This window comes from Narcine bancroftii, chromosome 3, assembly GCF_036971445.1.
Source record: "Narcine bancroftii isolate sNarBan1 chromosome 3, sNarBan1.hap1, whole genome shotgun sequence".
Lineage (NCBI taxonomy): Eukaryota > Metazoa > Chordata > Chondrichthyes > Torpediniformes > Narcinidae > Narcine > Narcine bancroftii.
The window spans coordinates 189,365,092-189,386,280 of record NC_091471.1 but is presented as its reverse complement, the minus strand read 5'-3'; the positions used below and the strand labels follow the sequence as shown (position 1 = coordinate 189,386,280).

At 41.3% G+C, this 21,189-nt stretch overlaps 1 protein-coding gene across 2 annotated transcripts in view; it reads left to right on the top strand.

Moving 5' to 3' along the window:
* Positions 1-4,066: 4,066 nt before the first annotated feature.
* The window catches only part of spock3 (SPARC (osteonectin), cwcv and kazal like domains proteoglycan 3), a 493,731-nt gene continuing 476,608 nt past the window's right edge, over positions 4,067-21,189 (top strand). For both annotated transcript variants that reach the window (XM_069926142.1, XM_069926141.1), the window contains exons 1-2: positions 4,067-4,137; positions 4,327-4,488. In XM_069926142.1, coding sequence (XP_069782243.1) covers positions 4,327-4,488 — 162 coding nt within the window. In that variant the 5' untranslated portion in view covers positions 4,067-4,137. The remainder of the gene's footprint in view (positions 4,138-4,326; positions 4,489-21,189) is intronic.

The window sequence follows — 21,189 nt, the reverse complement described above, 5'->3', positions numbered from 1 at the left end:
GCCTGTGTTGGGCAGAGTACCATGAAGGGTTGCAGTTTCTGGGGGAGCAGCTGACTGATGCAGGGCACCAGGAAATGGGGAGATACCTGTTGAGAAGTAAAAGTATGGGAGATGAGCCTACAGCTAAACTAACCATGGCAGCAGACCAGCAAGGGGATCAGCAGTTGGCAAGGCTGCAGTCTGCTGCCAACTTGTGGTCAAAGGACCTATATGGGCTGTAGGCTGCTAGAGACTGTCTCATGGGAACAGGTATCTGAACTAGGATTTGAGAATGTGTTGAGGGCAGGAAGGGATCCTAAAGGGTCTTGGGAACTGCAGGTTTCCTGATTGTATTGGAGGTTTAGACCTGGAGCTTGGGCTGCCTCTTTAAACAGGAGTCTATGTGGTTGCAGAAACTGTGGGAGCACTGGAGACAAATCCACAGACACTCAGTATCTCTATGGTTCTCTCTGTCACTTCTCTTTCTCTTATTGTTAGAGGCACCAGATAATGTCTATAGCAATTCTTTTTTCGCCTTGTGGCATACAAAAATTGAAGTATATAATTTATATTGCATAGTATGTTATTATAATATGACAATAAAAGGAACCCTGCCTTTCCACTACTGTGACCTCAATGAGGACTGGGTCATCTTCCCCTGACTCCTTCCTGAAGTCCACAATCATCCCCTTGGTTTTGCTAGGGGTTGGTGTGGTACCACTCAGAGCTGAACTGTACTTCCTCATTGTCGTTTGTGATTCTGCTGACAACTGTGGTGTCATTGGCAAACTTGTAGATGGCATTGAAATTGTGCCTGGTCACACAGTCATGGGTGTATAATGACTAGAGCAGTGAGCTAAGCACACATCCGTGCGGGTGTGCCTGTATTGATTATCAGTGAGGAGATGTTGTTTCCAATTTGTACACAGAACTGCGATCTTCCAATGAGAAAGTCAATGATCCAGTTGCAGAGGGGAGTAGGTACGCAGGCTCAGAGTTTGTAGCTTCTTGACCAGCACTGAGGGAGTGATGGTATTGAAGAGTGAGCTGCAGCCAGTGACTTGCTGTTTTCGAGGTCATCCAGAGCAATGGCATCTGCTGTGGAGTGATTGTGATTGTAGGCCAATTGCAGTGGGTCCATATCTTAGGCATGTTAATTCTGGCGAGGCCCAGCCTCTCAAAGCATTTAATCACAGAAGTTACCTTCAGTTATTGCCTTTAATTTACATTCAACCTAAATAAGTAATTTACCAAATTAAACGACAGTTATAGGATTAGAAGAACTTTGTTTGTTTAGCTTTTTTCATGAATGCAGATTGAGTGAGTTTATTTTGGGAGGGAAGCAAAGAGTTTAAGATAACACTCGATTATTCCAACGCCCTTCAATGTTCCTTTAAGGAATGCAAACTCTTAATCGCGATAGATTTTGAAACATCAAGATTGTTTGCCATGCGAATAATAAGCATTGAATCCGATATTCATGAAGCATCACACATTACAAACATTACGATCGGTTCTTTTGAAGTTATGGAATTAATCTGCTCCCTCTGGCAATAAGGGTCACCGTGAGAAGCAGACGTTGCAACCATTTTGCATGTTTTAAGAAAAGTTAATGCCATACTTTATAAATAGAAATAAATTGAAACCGTCCGATTTGAGACTGGAAACAAGCCGCAGTACTGCCGAGTGGTGAGCCGCAGGGAGGCGCTGATGGACCTTGGCTCCGCCGTGGCGATTCCGAAGCACCCGGTGGATTGAGAAACCAGCGAGGCCCCTCTCGGGGTTTTGATATTCGTCTGTTTTTATTACCGTGTTCACGATTTTTGGTCATCAATTTGGACAATTAAAGTAGCAAGTGCCCCCTTTGAACTCCTTTACGAGGGTCGAAGTTTGAGCTGTTGTGTATTTATGATAAGCATTCGTGGTGGAGTTAGCGGTCGGGTCGTTGTATGGGAGGATCTCATGGACCCTGCTCTGCTTGGTGTGCCCGAATGAGCGGCGGGAGGCGGCGCTTGGCTGCCGACAGGCCGATTGAACAACTTCGGGGGGCTGAGTGATGTGGCAGGACAAACCCTTGCAGTCACGAAGATTTCCAGCATGGGTCATGAATTTTCGCTCTGTCAACACGCCTTTGGAAGCTTTGTTTAACAAAATACGTTTTAAAAAGCCCAGCTCCTTTGCAATGTGGATGTTGACAAACCCAGGAATCAATCGTTAGTTTACCATTGGAAACTACAATCCTATTAATACAAGGCGCTGTTTAAGGGCACGTTTAATCTAATTCTTGGGCAAACACGAATCGCTATTTACTTCAAGTGAATTCATCACATCCATAAGGTTTGCAATGTTATTACGGAACATGGTTTCGCATTAAAAAATCCAAGCGGGATTTTGTTTTTTTCTTCCCTGAGTATTTGTTAAGGCAGAAACACTGCACATTTGCAGTCACTATTTATTCATCAACAGGTATCATTCCCGGAAATCTACAACACATTCCCCAGTGTTTAAAAATGTCACGAACAGTCTTCAGTGGCTAATTTGTACCTTGAAAAGACTACAATTTATTTTTAACTCAAGTACGCCAGTGTCAATGCTCATTTTCTTTTCCCCAGTCAATTGTTTGAGACCACGCAAAAATGTGAACTGTACCACTGCACCGCATTTCAAACAAATTTCAGCCTGTTCATTTTCGTACTCGCATTTCTTGGGAGAATCTCGAATAGAGCGGGATAAGGGCACATTTGTATAGGATGGAATTTGCCCAAAAAGGCCGTGAACCTTTGGAAATGACGTTGGGGCCGCGGTGGTTGAATCTCAAGGTTGAGATCGACAGGCGTGATCTCTCGAGCAGTCAAGGTTATCGGCAACAGGCTCACAGTGGAGCTCAGGCTCAGAGCGAATTCGCTATTATCATCGTTAGGCTGGAGAGGCCACAGGGGGGCTTATTCTTGATTCTATTATGTTATGGTCTTATCCATGACTGGATTCCTTTATTTGCGGGTCTTGTCAACCTCGATTAAAGTTCTGGAGGAGCGGGAGTTGGACGGTGGGTTGGGTGCCACTTTGGAAATGAGGCCACGCTGCAGGTGGTCCCAAATATGCAGCTGCTGTCTAAGGAGCCACGAACTGGTTCCTTGAAAGGGAGAACCCAGCTCCACTCTTGTAATTAATTAAGCTAAAAGTTTAATTTAGCCAACCATTCATGGTACAAATGAGGCACCACCAACGACAATTAAATCTGGTTATTATTTAAGATGAGCTGAGTGAGTGGGAATGCTTCGCCGGACAGTTTGGAAATTTAAAAAAAAATTAATAGGAGCTTAATAGGGGGCAGAGAGATGCAGGGCAGCGGAGAGCATTGCTGGAGATGGTCGGACCAAGTGAATCTCAGGTGGAAGTGGGCAGCAAAGTCCTGGACGATGGGCTCAAGCGCCGGGCGAGCGGCTGCTCATCCTGATGGCACATCATGACCGAAAGATCAAGAGGAACTTCCTTGCTTCCCAATCTCAATAGATGCCCACCTATTATCGGGCCCTGCTTCAAAACCTCATCTTTCGCAGCTGTACAATGGATTTTAAAACATGAGTAACAAGGCGTGTCATAATGTAGAAGTAACTGGAATGTACACAGAGCTCATACATCCGCCACTCCATCATCCAGCTTGCTTTCCCGATCCGAACTAACGCCTACTTGAAGAGGCGATGAAGGAAAGTTGGGTGTTATTTTGTGCCCTTATTATTCATTTTAAATTCCAAACATTACAGCTGTGCGCCCTCGGGGGGGGTGGGGGGGGAAGTGATACTATATGGCGATCAAAGTCAACTCATGTCCTTTTCGTGACGGAGAAGGTGCAAACTATTCAGATATCCTGTGGACGAAATGTTTGCAGGACCCTGCCCTTTCCTCCTGAACCGAACGAAGGGGGGGAGTTCGTCGGCCGCTGCGCATGTTGAGCAGAGGACGACCAAGCGCTCTGTGCTCACGGGGGCTAGGATTCCGCCCAATCGTTTAAGACACACACAATCTAGCAAATATGCGGAGCGCGCCTGGCTGCCGCCGCTCACGTGCGCGAGCAGCGCGTGCCCGCCAGTCGCGGGCACGCGGCGAGAGAAGCTCGAGGCTGCACCGAGCTGGCAGCAGCTGCAGCGAAGGGGCAAGGTGAAGCGCACACGTCCATCGACAACAGTCACGGCTTTAGTGATAGAGAATGTCTTTATAGATCTATATGTATAGACCTATAAAGCGTTGCATTCACTCTCTATGGTTCATACTTACTCTCGCACGGTCACGTACTCTCCCACCGAACTGATGCGTGTTTAAAACAAATTCTCTCTCTCTCGTTTGCAGATGTTAAAGGTTCTGCTCTGTGTTGTAGCTGTAGCCTTTCTGCAAATAGAAGGCAGGCAGCGAGCAACAGCGGACAGCGGCAATTTTCTGGATGATAAACAATGGCTGACCACCGTCTCGCAGTATGACAAGGAGCCCGGGCATTGGAACAAATTTCGAGACGTATGTACCTGTTTCTCGCGTATTTTATTTTCTCTCGCTCTATCTCTGAGCGCAGCCCCGGGATGGTTGGAGCGGCAGCGGCTCCAGGCGCCCGCCCCCTCCTGCCGAGCCTGGGCTGAACTCCGGGCGCAGCGCACTTACCCTCCCCTCCAACCCTTGCTATAATCACCTGGCTGCCCTGTTTGCAAACTCCAAAACACTTCGGGAAGTCGGAGGCGTGGAGATGTGGAGTCGGGTTGAAGCTGTGCTGACGCCTTTCTTTTCATTCAACTTTCCCTTCTCTGCGAGCGAGAGCGTTGGATTTTGACATCAGAGTGAGGAGGGGAGCAGGGGTTGGGGGGGGAACGAATAGTTTCCCTGTGCAGTGTCCCACTGCAACGGGAGCCCCGGAATGTTGTTTGTCGGCGGTGGTTGCAACCGATGTGAACTCGAAGGGAAAGAGTAGGCATTGGGACTGAGTAGACTGGCCGGACCGAGACCATTCAATATCCACGGTGCTCCCTCCCTCCGCATCCTGGACGCTTTTCACCCATTTCAATCGATTGATTTGTCTGCCATTAGTACTCTCTCGACACTTGGGCTGAGATTAATAAAGTGGTCTGGAGAACGCTTCGCTCAAGTCGCGGGATGGTTTTCGCTGAAGTGCACTGGCGTTGAAAGAAATTCAGCTGCGCTGCGATCATCTGCGCCGCAAGGCTGCATGAGCTATTTCCACAGGGCAATCTTGCTCTTTGCCGATTAGTTATGTGTCAGGTGAAAGGCAGAAACGTGTACGAGGGAGATGGGCATCAGGCTTTCGAAGGGCAGTTGTCGTGCAGAAATCACTGCAGTGATTTCTTGGGAGTAGCATGGGTGCGTAAAGGCGGCCACTTCGGTTGCTGGAGGGTTTAATGATCTAAATCCACATCGGCGCATTCCATTTAGGGAAGATCCAGGACTGCCCGCATCCACAGAAGGGTATCATGTCTCGGCTGCTTGTTACTTTCTGTCAACTTGCTTCCAGTGACAAAATGTATGTCTTTCAGAAAATACCTCGATAGAGGTTGTTTGGACCAAAACAAAGTTTATTTCAAGGTGAAATGATTCGGAAGTTTGTTTATCTTGATTTTAAATTGCCATTTCTCGGCTGTTGCTAAATATGAAAAAATAGCATGGTTAATAAACCAGTAAAAAAATACAATAAAACAAATCAAATTATTGGATGTGGGAAACATTAGAATAACCCTGAAAGTGTGTTTTTTTTTGTTGGTGGGGGAAGAATCTTCAAGGGTGAGACAATATGTGTGATGGAAGAGCAATTTAATATTTCAAATCATTGATTTTTTTAATTTTAAAATTTTTGTAATTTTTAAAGCTATTGGTAACTAAATTGTGCTTTGGTTTTATGTTTCTATATTATCATTTATTTATTTTCAAAATTAGTGCATTAGAGGGGCTTGTATAAAGACTGCATGAATCAAACCAGTACTAAGAACATAAAGTAGCAAGAATGTAAGCTTTATAGATTTCAAAATCATAGTTAAAGAACCAACTTGGTTATTTGAAATCTTGAACTCTGCAATGTTAGTAATCTTATAAAAGGAAAAAGTGAAGATAACGTTGAAGAATAAAGTTCAAAATTGAAGTACTGTAGTTCAACCTGAAATTTTCAATCTAAAACAAAACAATGAGCGTTGCAAAGGTTTGCCATGGTAGGCGGAGGAGCTACATTAATAGGTATGACTGGCAATGATTACCATGAAGAAATGGGTAATGAGTGTTTATTGTCATACACATGAGTACAATGTACTGATGCACCAGAACTCTTATTGGTTCAGCCAAACAGGCACATAACATACACCAAGCGCGAACATTACTACAATGCGCCAAGACTGTAAAAGAGATTATATAAAATAATAAATAATTATTCACATTTGCAGTTAGTGCAAGGATGCAGGAATCTTGAGCAAGCAAATTGCAGTCTTGATAGATAAGTGTGACCCAAAATGTTGATTGTCTATATCCACCTGTAGTCTGTCCTTTTGAGTCCTTCCAGCTTCTCATTCTTTGTTCCTGCAAATGGAATCAGTGGAAAACCCATACTATTGTGTGTTTTTTGTACGTGCACTGTGGCCTGGGGCGACACTGTTTTGTCAGATTGTGTATGACCAATCAGATGGTAATAAACTTGAATCTGAGCATGTGGAATTGGGAATATTATACCAGTATGGTCTGAGAATGGGTTACCAGCTGGAAAACAATAATTAATGGGACCTTCCCTAGGTCAAAATGCTGTTGGCTTAATTCATTACCTCCATTATAAATCCAGCTTGCATTGGACAAAGCTAATTTCTGTACAAATGTATGAAAGAGCATTGCCAAAGTGTTTTTGTTTGGCATAGCAGTGTTCCTTCATTTGTCACCTGACACTGCTGTCTAGTTGCTTTGTGCTTTTGCTGAGGGCAATAATGTGTTCCTTAAATTTCTGCTGCAGACAAAGCCTGACTAGATTCTTAAACTACAATAACATTGACATTTGGAAATTTTACTGGCGTTGCAGCTTCCTTGAAGGTAACCCCACCATGTTGTTTAAGAAGTTCCAAGATTTAGACAATGTCAATGAAAGACCAAAGGTATTTTAAAGTTCTTGTATAGGTGGTAGAGATTCCATGTTATCTTTGTTCTTGGTAGAGTTCTTGGGTTTGAAAAGTATTGCTGAGAAAGGCAAAGCAAGCTATGATTCCAGCAGGTAACCATGGAAACTGCAGATGCTGATGGTCTTGGGGTCATGGATCATCCATGCATTGAAATGGGTCAGGACTCGGCCCAAAATATTGATGGACTATTTTAACCCTTGAATGCTGCTTGACCTGTTGAGTCCCTCATTGTTTGCTCATGATTCTAGCAATGTACTCCAACATTGACAGAACTAGTTGTCTGTAGTTGTGGGGGCCATTTAACTGGCAACTATTTGTATCACATGCATCTGGTGCCTGTATCACACATCTCACCCCTCTCCATGCACAGAACTTTGCTTGAGTATAAGGTGGATGGGATGGAAGGATAGAGTGAGAGCTCATTTTATAAACTTCACCTAATCACAATGCACTTGGATTTCTTTTCTTCTGGCCTGAATTCACTTCACCTTTCAGAAAATACTACTGCCTATCCAGAAATCATTGTGAGGCCACTCATTCTGGAAAATAATCTCCTGTGTCACTTTGGGGCCTTTTAAGGGAGTTGAACAATGAAGTTTTGATTTATAAAGCTGTTTTTATAAATAATTTTTATTGAATGATGGAGAAAACTCGGGTCTGAATGGCTTTTTACTTGATCTTGTGTTCTTGCAAGAATCTTTCCTTGTGATGTGATGCCTTTATAAGGAGCAACATTAAATCCAACCCCTGTTACACCTGCAGGAACTTCCCAATAAAAGTTCCACTTAGATCCTGGCCTTTGTGGCACATGGTTCTGCCAGTTTACCATTGGAGTTTTGGGTCTTGCCCTACTTTCCTTCATATGTCTGCACTTGGCATGCTGGTGATTATCTTGATTGCAAAATTGTTCAGCACTCCAGGGACTGAATATGTAATTGATATTGAAGTTTCAATACACAAACTAGAAAGTCATCATTGTCAATGATTCCCTTTCGGCATAGGGTTTGAAATAAGAGACTCCATTGTAAAGACTGGCAGAGAGGATCAATGGAGTCTCCCTTTGCCCCCTCCCCCATCGACGTGATCTACTGGGACCATTGCCTGAAGAGGGCGCACAAAATCAGTGAACCGGTGCAGACTCGAAAGGCCAACATGGCCTGTTTCCGCTCCGTAAATGGTTATATGGTATGTCCATTTGAGTGTAAACAATCCTCTGCAATACACAAGATGGAGGTGGGAAATCTCAAACAACACTAAAACAAAACGTGCCAAATTAACATGAGTGCCTTTGGGACTTGGTGAATAAATTGGCCCCTGTGGATCCCATATTCAAGTTTTATTGTGAGTGCAGAGCCACAAAGTACATCATTGACTGTACAGACCTCTGAGATGCCAAGAGCGTTTTGAAGAATTTTCATCTTCAAGTTGCGTTTAAGTCCACCTTTTCACAGCTTTATTTTTTTTCCTCATTTGGTTGTTATGCACCTCTTTTGTTCTCTAATTTTGTTTGCATCAATCTAGAAATGTTTCTTGTGGTGCATATTCAGACCATTATCAATCTGACAATTGATGTGACTATAACATTTCAACATGTTTTCTAGCACATTATTCACCTATTGATTTTTCCCTGAAACAATCCCACATGCTCTTCACCATGTTAAACCCATCTTAATATTTTGGCACAGTTCTGTTTCCTCCCAGGCCAGCTCCAGCTTTTCACTATTCTCTGTGCCTCTTGCTGAGCTTGCTTCTTATTTGATAACTTTAATAGCTGTAGGGAATAACTTCATTTTCTGCCCCATAGCCAAAAAAAAGGTTTGTATTGATTTTGTACTTTTTTTTTCCAGAATACCCTAAACAATTTAAATGCCCACTGAATTGTGGTTGGAACTGAGATTACTGTTTTTAGTGTAGGAAGCATGGCAACAAACTTCAATGCAGCATGCTCTCACTAATGGTGATGTATTGATGACACTATACCAATTCACTACATCCTTGTTTCACTTTTGAAAAAGGAGGCACAGTGTATCAAATATATAACTTTATGGAAAAATAGGTTTTCAGCTTTGGCACTATTCAGTGAACTGATTTATCATCCTGTAAATAATAATAATAATAATAGCTGAAAAAATACAAATTAGTGTTCAGAATTGATCTTCTGTGTGGAATCTTATAATTTGCATGATCGGGATCACGGTTAGTTCATAAATTAGATGCAAGCAATGTTTTCTGGCCTACTGACAGAAAGCATCACAAAATCTTGGACCTTTTCACTGTTGGACGGCATCTCATATTTGATGTGCCATAACCCAGTGAACCCAGGCATTGATGAAATTTGTTGTCACTTTTGGTATACCAGGATGGCTTTTGGCCATCTGAGAAGGAGGGTGTTTGAAGATTGGTGCTCGTAGTCTGTTGGGCAGCAGTCATTCCTTTCCTCTTGGATTTCCCTTTGGTCGTTAAGAAACCACAAAGCCCTGGCCTGAGACTGTCCAAAATAGAGGAAGAACATATAGAATGGCTTTGAAAAGCTTGAACAAAAACAGAAAACGATGGAAAATCTCAGCAGGTTATGCAGCATATGGAGAAAAGAGAAACTGTCATGGTTCTGGATTGGTGATCTTGGTCAGAACCATAAAACTTCGATTCTCACTCCATAGATGCCGCCTGGCCTGCTGAATTTATTATTTTTGTTTCAAATTTATTGTACCTTTAAATATTTTTATTTTTCATTGAGTATTTGTTGGGACCATACAGTAGCTCAGGGTACACAGCAGAAGCACACCCCTCCCAAACTACCCACCTGACTGTTCTGACACACACCCCCTGCTTCAGAGTCTGCAGGTCTCCTATTGGCTTGAACCCACCGAACCAGAGTACAGGTGACCCAATGTTAAGTGGGGATTCTATTTCTGGAAAACGGTCCTTATGATTTTTTTTCTCCCATCATGCAAAGTGATTTCATCGATATGCATCAAAGCCTGCTAACTTGAAAACAAAATAATTTTTCTGTTTTATGTAATTTTTTTCACTTTGATTCTATGAGGATAAATAATCTGAAATATTGGGTAGTGAAATGTTTTTTTCTTTTGCCAATTCAATGGTATAAGGATGAGTCCTGGAAGGTTGTGACCAGTGATGTACCTTGGAGATTGGTGAATGCTTAATGACTTGGATGTGAATGAAAGAGATGTAATTGGTGTGTTTGCAAATGACATGAAAATTGGTGTTGTTACGAGGATAGTCTTGTGCCACAGAATGATATTGATCAGCTGATAAATTGGGCCAATGGAATTTAATCCTGGTAGGTCTGAGGTGATGCATTTTGGGAGGACTAGTATGGAGAGGACATACTGCATAGACCATAGATGAAAAGGCTCTGGGAGTAATGCTGGAATAAAGAGTCCTTGGTGAGATGTTGGCTGAACAGTTAGATCTAGTGGTGAAGACCTACATGGAATGGTTACCTTTATTAGTAGGGGTATAGAAAATATGTGCTGGAAGGTAATGGCGATGTATTAGTTGGGCCATTGTTTGAATGTGTTGTGCCGTTCTGGTCACAACATTGTAGGAAGGACACAAGTGCACAGGGGAGGGTGCAAAGAAAATTTGCTAGGATGTTGTCTATGGTGAAATATTTATTTGAGGAGAAGAGGCTGAGAGGGGACCTAATTTGAGGGATGAAAGATTATAAGAATTTTTCCCCATGTCAGTGGTGTACAAGGCCAGAGGGCATAGGTGCAAGGCCAGGAATACATGGTTTAGAGAGGAGGTGAGAACATTTTTCTTTCACTTGTTGGTGGAGTCAGCTACTCTTAACACCATTTAAGAAGTGTCTGGATGAGCATTTGAATTGCTGAGTCCAAATAAGCCATGGATCAAGTGCTACTAAATGGGATTGATATAAATGGAAACTTTATAGTCAGCGTAGGTCTGTTACTGTGTTCTCTAACCATGAAAGTGTCTTTCCGAAATATCTCAGTAAAATAATTGTAACGTTTTTATAAAATAGTGCAATACTTTTTTTTAAAAAGCATGTATTGAGAGTCTTTCCTGTGTGACCTTCCTGTTTGGAATTTCTGGTAATGTCTTCTATTGATTTTTGTGAAATGGTCCTTCTATCCCTGCCCCTGTACAATGAGAGTCACACTTATATTCTCTTTCCTAAATGCTCCTAACCTGCAATCCACAATCTCGACTCGTAGGTGGTGCTGTTCTCTACCATGACTTTTTAAAAACCCATCACTGTAATTTTTCTTTTACAGTTGCACTAGAATAGGATCCGTGTGAGGTATTCAGTGGGATTTGTATGTCTTGTTTTAAAAAAAAAATAGAGTAGATTTAACACTGACTGGCAGGTCAGTAAATGGTCACATATACACGACATCCATTTATTTGAAAGGAAATTAAGTTGACCTTGAGATTATGAAGCAATGCTTGCTTTGTCTTTATAATTTTCAAGATCTGGCTCCTGACTGAAAGAAGTCTTTTTCCAGACCAGAAAAGATCTTATCCTATGGCCAGGATTTGGCAGTAAGAACTTCTGGTTCCATTCTAACGGCAACAATAAACAAATCTTGGAATGATCAAGACCTTCCAACATATTGATTCATAAGCCCATTCACAATTAGTCTCTTTTACAAGTTTAGTTTCATCCCTAACGTCGAAGTACTCGAGATGGCAGAGGCCGACAGCATCGAGTCCACGTTGCTGAAGATCCAGCTGCGCTGGGTGGGTCACGTCTCCAGAATGGAGGACCATCGCCTTCCCAAAATCATGCTATATGGCGAGCTCTCCACTGGCCACCGTGACAGAGGTGCACCAAAGAAGAGGTACAAGGACTGCCTAAAGAAATCTCTTGGTGCCTGCCACATTGACCACCGCCAGTGGGCTGATATCGCCTCAAACCGTGCATCTTGGCGCCTCACAGTTCGGCAGGCAGCAACCTCCTTTGAAGAAGACCGCAGAGCCCACCTCACTGACAAAAGACAAAGGAGGAAAAACCCAACACCCAACCCCAACCAACCAATTTTCCGCTGCAACCGTGTCTGCCTGTTCCGCATCGGACTTGTCAGCCACAAACGAGCCTGCAGCTGACGTGGACATTTACCCCCTCCATAAATCTTCGTCCGCGAAGCCAAGTCAAAGAAGAAGAAGGTGGTGAAGTCTGACATTTAGCTATCAGATGCACTTTGTTCAGGAGGGAAGAAATGGAAGGAACTTGGAGGGAGAGAGGGATCTACAAGGATTCAATCCCAGGGCAGAATGAGATGTCAGATTTAATAACCCAGGATCTTCTGGGCAAATGGAATCCTTCCTGGCAAGTCAAACAACCCCCACAACCTATTCCATATTTATGAAATAAAATGCTAGCAACAAGAGGGAAGGAATCTACTAATTCCTTCACCCTTAATCTGTTTCAGTAAATATTTGTCTTTTCCAATGATAGTTTTTGTTCTTGTTCTTTCACTCCAAACATGTAGAATCTCTTTCCACTGGTGAATGAGCTTTCATTCTCATTTCCTCCTGATTCAGTGTGGAGCAGGTCCTGTGTTGCTTCTGCTGGGTTTCCTGATCTCTATCTAAAGCATGTTGATTTTTAACAATTTGTAATTTTCTGTATGACCACCCATTCCAAATTAACTTGGGTACTTCATGTCAGTGAATAATTTTTTCCCATCACTCACATTTCTTTTTCAGTGCAGTGCATTATATCCTGCTTTAAATAGCTAATGAATTTCTTGTTTCTGTGCTCACAATTTTTAGGATTTTTGTCTACATGCAATATTTAACAGTAGTATAACTGAAGGACAGGGTTGTGAATTTCGAGTTGTGCGCATTTATTTAAAAACAAAAGCTTTTAATCCATGCTCTTAATTCAAAGGACATTAAAATTTCCCTGAACTGTAACTGAGCAGAACAAAAATGGACTTGTGAACCTCTACCCCATGTTTCAGTAGATTCTTTTCCCAACACAGTTGTGGCTGGATTGAGTGCAATCATTCTTTTGTATTGAACAGTTTTAGTCAGGAGTCGGTTTTTATGGACAAGTTATTGTATTTCAATATTAAGAAGAGGTGGAAGAAGTCATTTTATTATTTGCAAATGATAGGACCACTGGGAGCAGAAACCATGGTAACATTGGGAAATGATCTTTTGTACAGCCACACTAGATTGGTATTTTCAGGTGAAGAGTCATTTCCGCTTCTTGGAAATGTTTGAAGTAGAGAAAGAAATCCATAATGTAGGAAATGACAAACACCAATGCGTAGTTGAAAAATGTTTCTTTCAATTAAAAAGATATATAATTAGATGTTCACATTCCTAAACTGTAATTAACATGCAATTAAAGAGCAATATCTAATGTTCACCTAGCACATGTTCATATATGCAGCAATCTCAAGAAAGCCTGCAGGCTTAAAATGTACTACAGTCAAATGTTTTTGTGCTGATGTGTGAGAATACAGCAGATAAACAAGAAAATCTGCAGATTCACTACGCAAAAGTGCTGGAGAAACTGCAGGCCACAGAGCATACATAGAAAGTAAAAAGTAGTCAACTTTTTGAGCCTTGGTGCTTCTTCAAAAATGTTAATATGAATGACATGGTTGGAGACAAAGCACTGTGAATCTTTAGGGGTCACTTATTGCATCAGTGCTCCCGATGTGGCCACTTCTACACCTGGGAGACTGGACACAGAATGGGAAATTGCTTTTTGAGCAAAGATGTTCTTGTCTGCTGCAACAGCAAGGGCCTCCTATTGGCAAACCATTTTAATTCTGCACACCATTGCCACACTGACTGTTCATGGTCTCGTGCACTGCCGAGCTGAGGCCACCTGCAAATTGGAAGAACGCACCTTGTATTTCGTCTTGGCAGTTTCCAACCAGCTATTATCAATGTAGACTTCTCTAGTTTATGTTAACCCAAATCCTGGTCTCTCTTTACCTCATCCCCTTTCATTCTATCTGAGAGCTATCCTTCTTCACCCTCTGCCCTCTCCCCATCACTTCTCAGCTTTTTTACTCTTCTATCCTCCCACATGTATTGACCGATTACTTCTTGCTTGTCAGCCTGTGTTTCTACCCCCCCCCCCCCCCCCCCCACCCCACAAACCAATTATTATGGCATACGTCTGATCTTCGGCACTCTTCAGAAGACTTCAGGCCTGAAATATGGATGATGTGTGACCCTCTGAGTTTCTCCAGCACCTTTGTGTAGTATACGAGAAGACAGTGCCATCTAGACCCACCATGATGAAACTATTATATGAAAATCTTATTGAGTTGCAACATAGGCAGGTTGGGATATATATCCAGTTTTGTTTGTGCTGTACTGGTAGAGGCTAAAACCATACGAGATCTATTGAGCTATGGACTTTGTGCATGGCTGAATTTTGCACTAGTGGGTTCTGAATAAAACATACACTGGCCCACCATGCACTGTTTCAATTAAGAGCCCTATTTGTCCTAGACCAGTGTCTAGGTCTTTATGCTTCTTTTGGAAAGGAGTTTCATCAACTAAAGCCATTTGAAAATGGAATGAGTGGTCCACAAGGTTTCCCAACTTAAATTATCAGTGGGGAAAATCGAGCACTTTGAGTTCAGATTACTTGCCTGGTGTGGGAGAAATTAGAGTGGGAGTGTTTTTAGTTCTCCACATTCAGGTGCAAAGTTGGACATTTGTAAGAAAGCTTTGAAGAGATTCTGAACTACCTTTGCAAAGGAATTAGTCAGTTGGCAAATTGATCCATTACAGTTGAGTGAAATTCAACAGATGATGACTTTCAAATGAAATTTGTTCAAGTCACAATCAGACTTGGGATACAGGAATTATGTGCTTCACACAAATATATCCATCCCTTTACTATTTGTATGGGTGAATCTCAAAATATTGCTTTAATTTCAGAATTGTACTAACTGGCAAAAAAAAATGGGTATGGTCACATTAAGGCAAAAGTCCAGAGCAGCCATTAATTTACAAATGTCTCAGAGAGTAAAAGAGGCATATTTTTATAGAGATTCACTTGTGTAATCTCCTCATCTCGTACATAGTTAAATGTAAAGGTGTTTATGAAATATAATTGAAGTTTCTCAGCAGAGCAGAATGCAAATTTGATACAAATGGCTCAGTCCCAAAACATTGGATATTCTTTACTTCCTATGTTGTGTCTAGCTAATTTTCTCCAGCACTTTTGAGTATTGTACTTAAACCCAGTATAATTTAATGCAAATAAGAATTGTGCACTTCTGAACATGAACACCAAGGCATACATAGTGATGCAGATCAGAATGAAGTGCATGTTTGATATTTCTGCTATAAGATAGTACAATTATAGAGTGGTGTGAGCCTTGGCCGGGAAAGCAGGTCTGTGTGGAAGGAAGTTAGTTCTCTTCAGCACTTGTTAAGAGATGGACTGTTCTGCTCTATTATTGGAGAGTTCACAACATATGTTGACAGATTCAACACAGTATAGTCCCAAACATTAATTATAAAGCATCAGAAAAGTGGAAAATCCAGCTTATTTTCCTTCCTGCACACTTGCAGTAGTTCACCAAAATCACCATCAGTTCAGTTAAAAACCATTGCTTTGTGGAATTTGGTTATGATAAAACATTGTGCAGGTAATGTCATGCTTTGTACTTTGATTTTAAGTACAGTAAAATCCCCATTATCTGGCATACAATTCAACCGGAAATTCAAACAAGCGGCTCATAAGATTGAGGAAATAAATATTTAAAAAAAAGAATAAATAAACTTTTGAATGTTTGAAACTATAAAAGTAAATGTTCTGTGCAGGACATACCCCTGGGAGTAAACATTCAGCTAGCAGAGCGCCCCGGTCATGCCCCACCTGCAGCTGTTGTTTGATTAAAGCTTCAATAAAGTTTGAATAGAATGGCAGTGCCCTTGATAAAGAGCCAGCCAGTGCTGCTTGCTGCAGGGCTGACTCTCCCAAAGTGTCTCCCTAATCCTGCTTAGGAAGAGCCTTTATCTTTATTATTCTATTAAGTATATTAGTAAAGCTTTATCTGTAAACTTGGGGAGGGGGTTAATTGTGATGGTGGCACATTTAGTGAAGTGGCTAGTGCAACACTGATATAGTGCTCTCATGTGGAGTTGGAAATTATGGGAAGGTGACTGCGACATGCGTGGAGATGAGTTGGGTTGCGCCAAGGGCCTTACTAGGGTATTTGCTTGGAGGTGAGTCTGGTTGCGCTGAGGGCCTGCCTAGAACATTTGTGTGGAGGTGAGGTGGGTTGTCAGTACAAGGAAGGTGAGCCAAGGTCCTTCAGGGATACTGGCGTTGAGGGCCTGACTAGGACACCAGGATGGAAAAACTGGTTGATGCCACTTGCCACTGGGGCAACTCTCTCAAGGTGTCTCCTATCACTGCCTAGTAAGAGTCTATATCTTTATTAGTATTAATTATATTAGTAAAGTTAATTATGACGGAGGCAAAGTTAGCCTAACATCGAGCATAACACTTATAGCACCAGTGACCTGGAGTTCAAATTTAAATTTTTTAAGTTATAGGAATTCCTTGATTAAAGTGAACTTTTCATAATTAAAGACTACAGTACTTTTTTTTTTTCAAATCACTTTTACATTCCACACTGTCTTTTGTCTTTTAAGTGATGTCTTCTTAATGCAGGTGTATTAGTCGGGCATTATAAGAGTGTGTCTTGGTCAACTGGAAAATTTGCATTTCCGGCATCTGTGATATCTATAAGGTGCTGGATAACGGGGATTTTACTGTAGCGTTTAGTTAAAATATATAACTATGGAAAATACTTCTAAATTATGCACACGAGGCACATTCCATGAAAATTACTTTTCTGTCGCCCTGGATAAAACTGGTACAGATCCCACTCAAGTGCCACCTTCATATGTTCACTTGCAAGATACAATATTCCAGCAATTGAATGAATAAAAGTGAATATAGATGGAGTTCCTAATCTTCAGGAACTTTTCCTGAATTGTTTATCTGTATGTTGATGAGAATGTAACTATTGACCTCATCCTCCATGAGGGTACTCTTGTATGCTTTGGGCAATGACCAATGTGTAGCCACACTCAGCTTTATCATTTATTTTAAATTGCACAAGCATTGTAAATGTGGGTTACTATATTTAAAACTGCTCGAGTATTTTCTGTAGATATTTTAAGTAATAGATCGTTAATGGTACATTCAGAATACACTACTAGCGATTCTGATTGTGATCAATGCCAGTTCTGTGAGAAACATTTTCAATCCAAGCTGCTTGCTTAAGCGAGTTTGCTCAAGCAAAGAAAAACGGTTTAAGTCCCAAATGAAAAATACAGTGCAGTGTCAGCAAAGTGAAACCATAATGTGGAGCTGCACCAAGATTGGAATGCATCCATTGAAATAACATTAAAAAGTGACCCAATTCCTTTTATCTTCTGTTGAACAAACACACATCAGGATTCTCTCCATTCCTGAACCCATATTCTGGCATCAGGCTTTATTCTCAACACATCACCTTCAATTCCAAGTTGACTTTCAAGTTGCCCCAATTTACTTCAAGCAATTGCTCTCTTTCTCACTACATCCTTTGTTACACAATTAATTGATAACAGTTTATTTCTCAGATATACAAAATGGAGCTGGAAGTGTTGAACTGTAAATATTTTTTTTCCACTTGAGGTCATGTAAAATGGGACTCGGGTACTGTAGTTGAATACATCTTTAATACTTGATGACCCTCTTTGAAAACTGAAAAGAAGGAACATTCAGTGTCTTGTCATTTTCCTAATTTACAGAAATGGCCTTGGTACTTCCCAGACATGTAATTTCAAATAAATTGTTTGCATGCATATTGGTTTCATATTTAATAATTTTAAACCATTTAGTCACATCCCTTACAAGTCCCACCAACAAATACCCATTGATATTAATGCCATCTGGTTGGAGGGTGTGTTCCTCCAATTTGTAGGTGGTCTCAGTTGGGCAGTGCCTGAGACCATAGACTGATATGTCAGCATGGGAATGGGATGGGGAATTGAAATAGGTTGCCACTGGGAGACCCCTGCTATTGTAGCAGACAAAGCAAAGGTTCTTAACAATGCAATCTTCCTGTCTGTGTCCAGTCTCCTCTGAAATAGAGGAGGCCACAATGGGAGTACTGGATATAGTAGACAACCCCTACTGATTCCTAAGTGAATTATGCACCGCATTTCTCTCCTAACCTTTTTATTTAGATGCCTGCCTGGTTTTTTCCTTATACCTGACAAAAGACTTGGACCTGAAACATTGGTTATATTATCTGAGCTTCTTGTGGATGTTGCGGATCCTGCAGAGTTTTTCCAGCACTTTGTGTATTTATCGTAGGTAATGTGTTGATTTTGATGCTAATTTCTTTGTATATATTAGCATCTCTAATGAGAGCCTACAATTTTTCATAAATAATTGTTTTATTTAATCTAAATATTTTTATTTAGTTAGTCTGGTGAGCGGCACAGTGGTGCAGTGTAGAGCTGCAGCCTCTCCCTACCAACAATGCAGTTGAATCCTAACCTTGGGGAGCTTGCACTTTCTCCCTGAGACTTCATTAGTTTCTTCTTGATGGTACGGTTTCCTCTCTGCGTATATGGGTTGGTAAGGTGGCATAGTTAGTGAAGCAGGTAACAGAACACTATTACATGGCAGCAACCCTGGTTCGAATCCAGTGCTGTCTGAAAGGAGTTTGTATGTTCTCCACATGACTGCTTTGGTTTCCAACCATGTTCCAAAGATGTAAGTGGTTGATAGGTTAATTGGTCACATGGCTGCATTTGAGTGTCACAGACTTGTGGGCTGGAAGGGCCAATTACCATGCAGGATCTCTAAATTTAAAATAAATAGTGAGCCACTGTTTAAAATCAATATTCAATAGTAATCAAAATCTCAGATTCAGTTTTTTCACAAATAGTTTTGCATGAATATTCATATTTCTGATACATCTGAGGAATTTGTTGCCATTAGTGGTTGTGTAGGCCAGGTTATTAGTTTTTAAGGCTGAGAAGGATAGGTCCTTGATTAGCCAGAGCATCAAAGGATATTGGGAGAAGGGTGGGCAGTGGGGCTGAGTGGGGAAAATGGATCAGCTCATGATTAAATGGTGAAGCCAACTCGATGGGCTGAATAGCTTATTTCTTCTCTGTTGTCTTATTATTGAGAAATTTTGCATCTGACTGTGATTCCTATTTGGGCATGTGAATTTTCCACGTTTCCGCATTGTTAAAGTCTATTTCCGCGATTTTCAATGATTTCTGTGTTCAGGAGCTCAGAGCAGGGCCTATCAGTCTTCACACTGCTACCTTTGATCAGAAGTGCAGCGGACCCCACAGGCTCCCGGTGGGAACCGCAGGGCCTCAGTGGGATGGTATCATTAGTGGCCAGCATTTTTTTGAAAGTCAATAACAAGGTGGAATAAAGTAGTGAACACATCATGAAGGTAACAAAAAGGCACAGGGAAAGAAAGAATAAATTGAAAAATCTCTAAGGATAAACATTTTCAAACTCAATAAAGGAATAAAAATGTTATTAGTGTACAGTGACATATTGACATTATTTTGTAATTTTTTTTACATTGAAATGCGATAAGAGGCTTGAAACTGGTAATTTTGTATGTAAATTTTCCAAATTGGGGGGGGGGGCGTGTCCCTCAAACAATCCCCCCCCCAGGAGAGGTGTGCCCCCTTGACCCCCGCTGTTCACTTCACACACTCAGCTCTTTTTTGACCTCACTCACATGCCTCCATATTGATGAATTTAAAAAACAGTAACTTGTTCAATCAATGTATTTCTAATATTTGACATTCATAATATATCAATACAAATGAAGAGCAGACCCACTGAACATTCGAAACAGTAAAAATCAGCACTTGTGCAGTTACAAATACAGAAAATGGTGGAAATACTCGGGAGAGGCCACATTTGTAGGATGAGGAACAGACGTGCTGTTATCAGGTGGAAAACCCCTTGTCTGAACACTTATTTTCAGCATCTGCATTTTGTTTTTACTTTTAATTGTGTAGTTTTTGATGGTTTGAAATTCACCAGGAAGTCTCTCTTTCATCTCACAAATGCAAAAATAGATAGTTTATGATTGGAACATAAGAACATGCAAAGAGATGGGTTAGGTGAGTTGGCAAGAATTTAGCAGATGAAGTATGATGTTGAGGAAAAAAATGAGTTTGCCCACTTTGGAAGGAAGAGAGAAAGAGTAAATTATTACATAAATAATGTAATATAAAAGGGCATTGTTGAACAAAATAATGTTGGCATGCAGGTATGATAAGAAATTTAGAAAGTTAATGGAATTTTGGGCATTATAAATGTATGCCTTACAAAATAGGGAGGATTTGCTGCAGCTGGATATGGATGAGATGACTGCAGGCATTTTTGAACTCAAATTTATTGATTTATTTGTCATGTACAGAGATACAGTAAAAAGCTTGCCTTTGTATGCCATCCAGCTTGCAAAAAGGCTTCACACTCCAGCAACATTCTGCATCCACAAAAATAAGTTCACATCAAATGGTTACAAAATTAATCCATGACAATGGTATTATTCAATTTTGACATTCCAAGCAAAAATCAAATTTAAAATTTAAATTAAAAATAGCAGTGGCTTCCTAATGGGAATCTCTCCTGTCATTGTCCTGTTACTGTCCTGGCTTTGGTCTGCCTCTCCTTGTTATTGGGCTCTTCCTGTTCAGCTCCTAAACCAATCTTCTTGTTCTCCTCCACAAACACCACTGTGCTCTTGCCGTGATCCCCGGATGGATTCAGTGGGAGGCAGAAACGCCGATTGGTGCTACATGGCCAAGCCTGGAGCCGATCCATTGTACTCAGCCACTACACCGTTGACCATGTGATACTCAGGATCCAATGTTGATGCTCTGGTTTGCACCACCACTGTGCTTCCAGAGAGACAGAGCCTTGAAATGCTTCCTTAGTCCATGGCTTTCTTTAAGGAAGGATGCCTTGCTTTGAAGGTAGTGCTTGGAAATTTCATTGGATTTATTCCTGGGGTGATTTGGTGAAGAAAAATCTAGC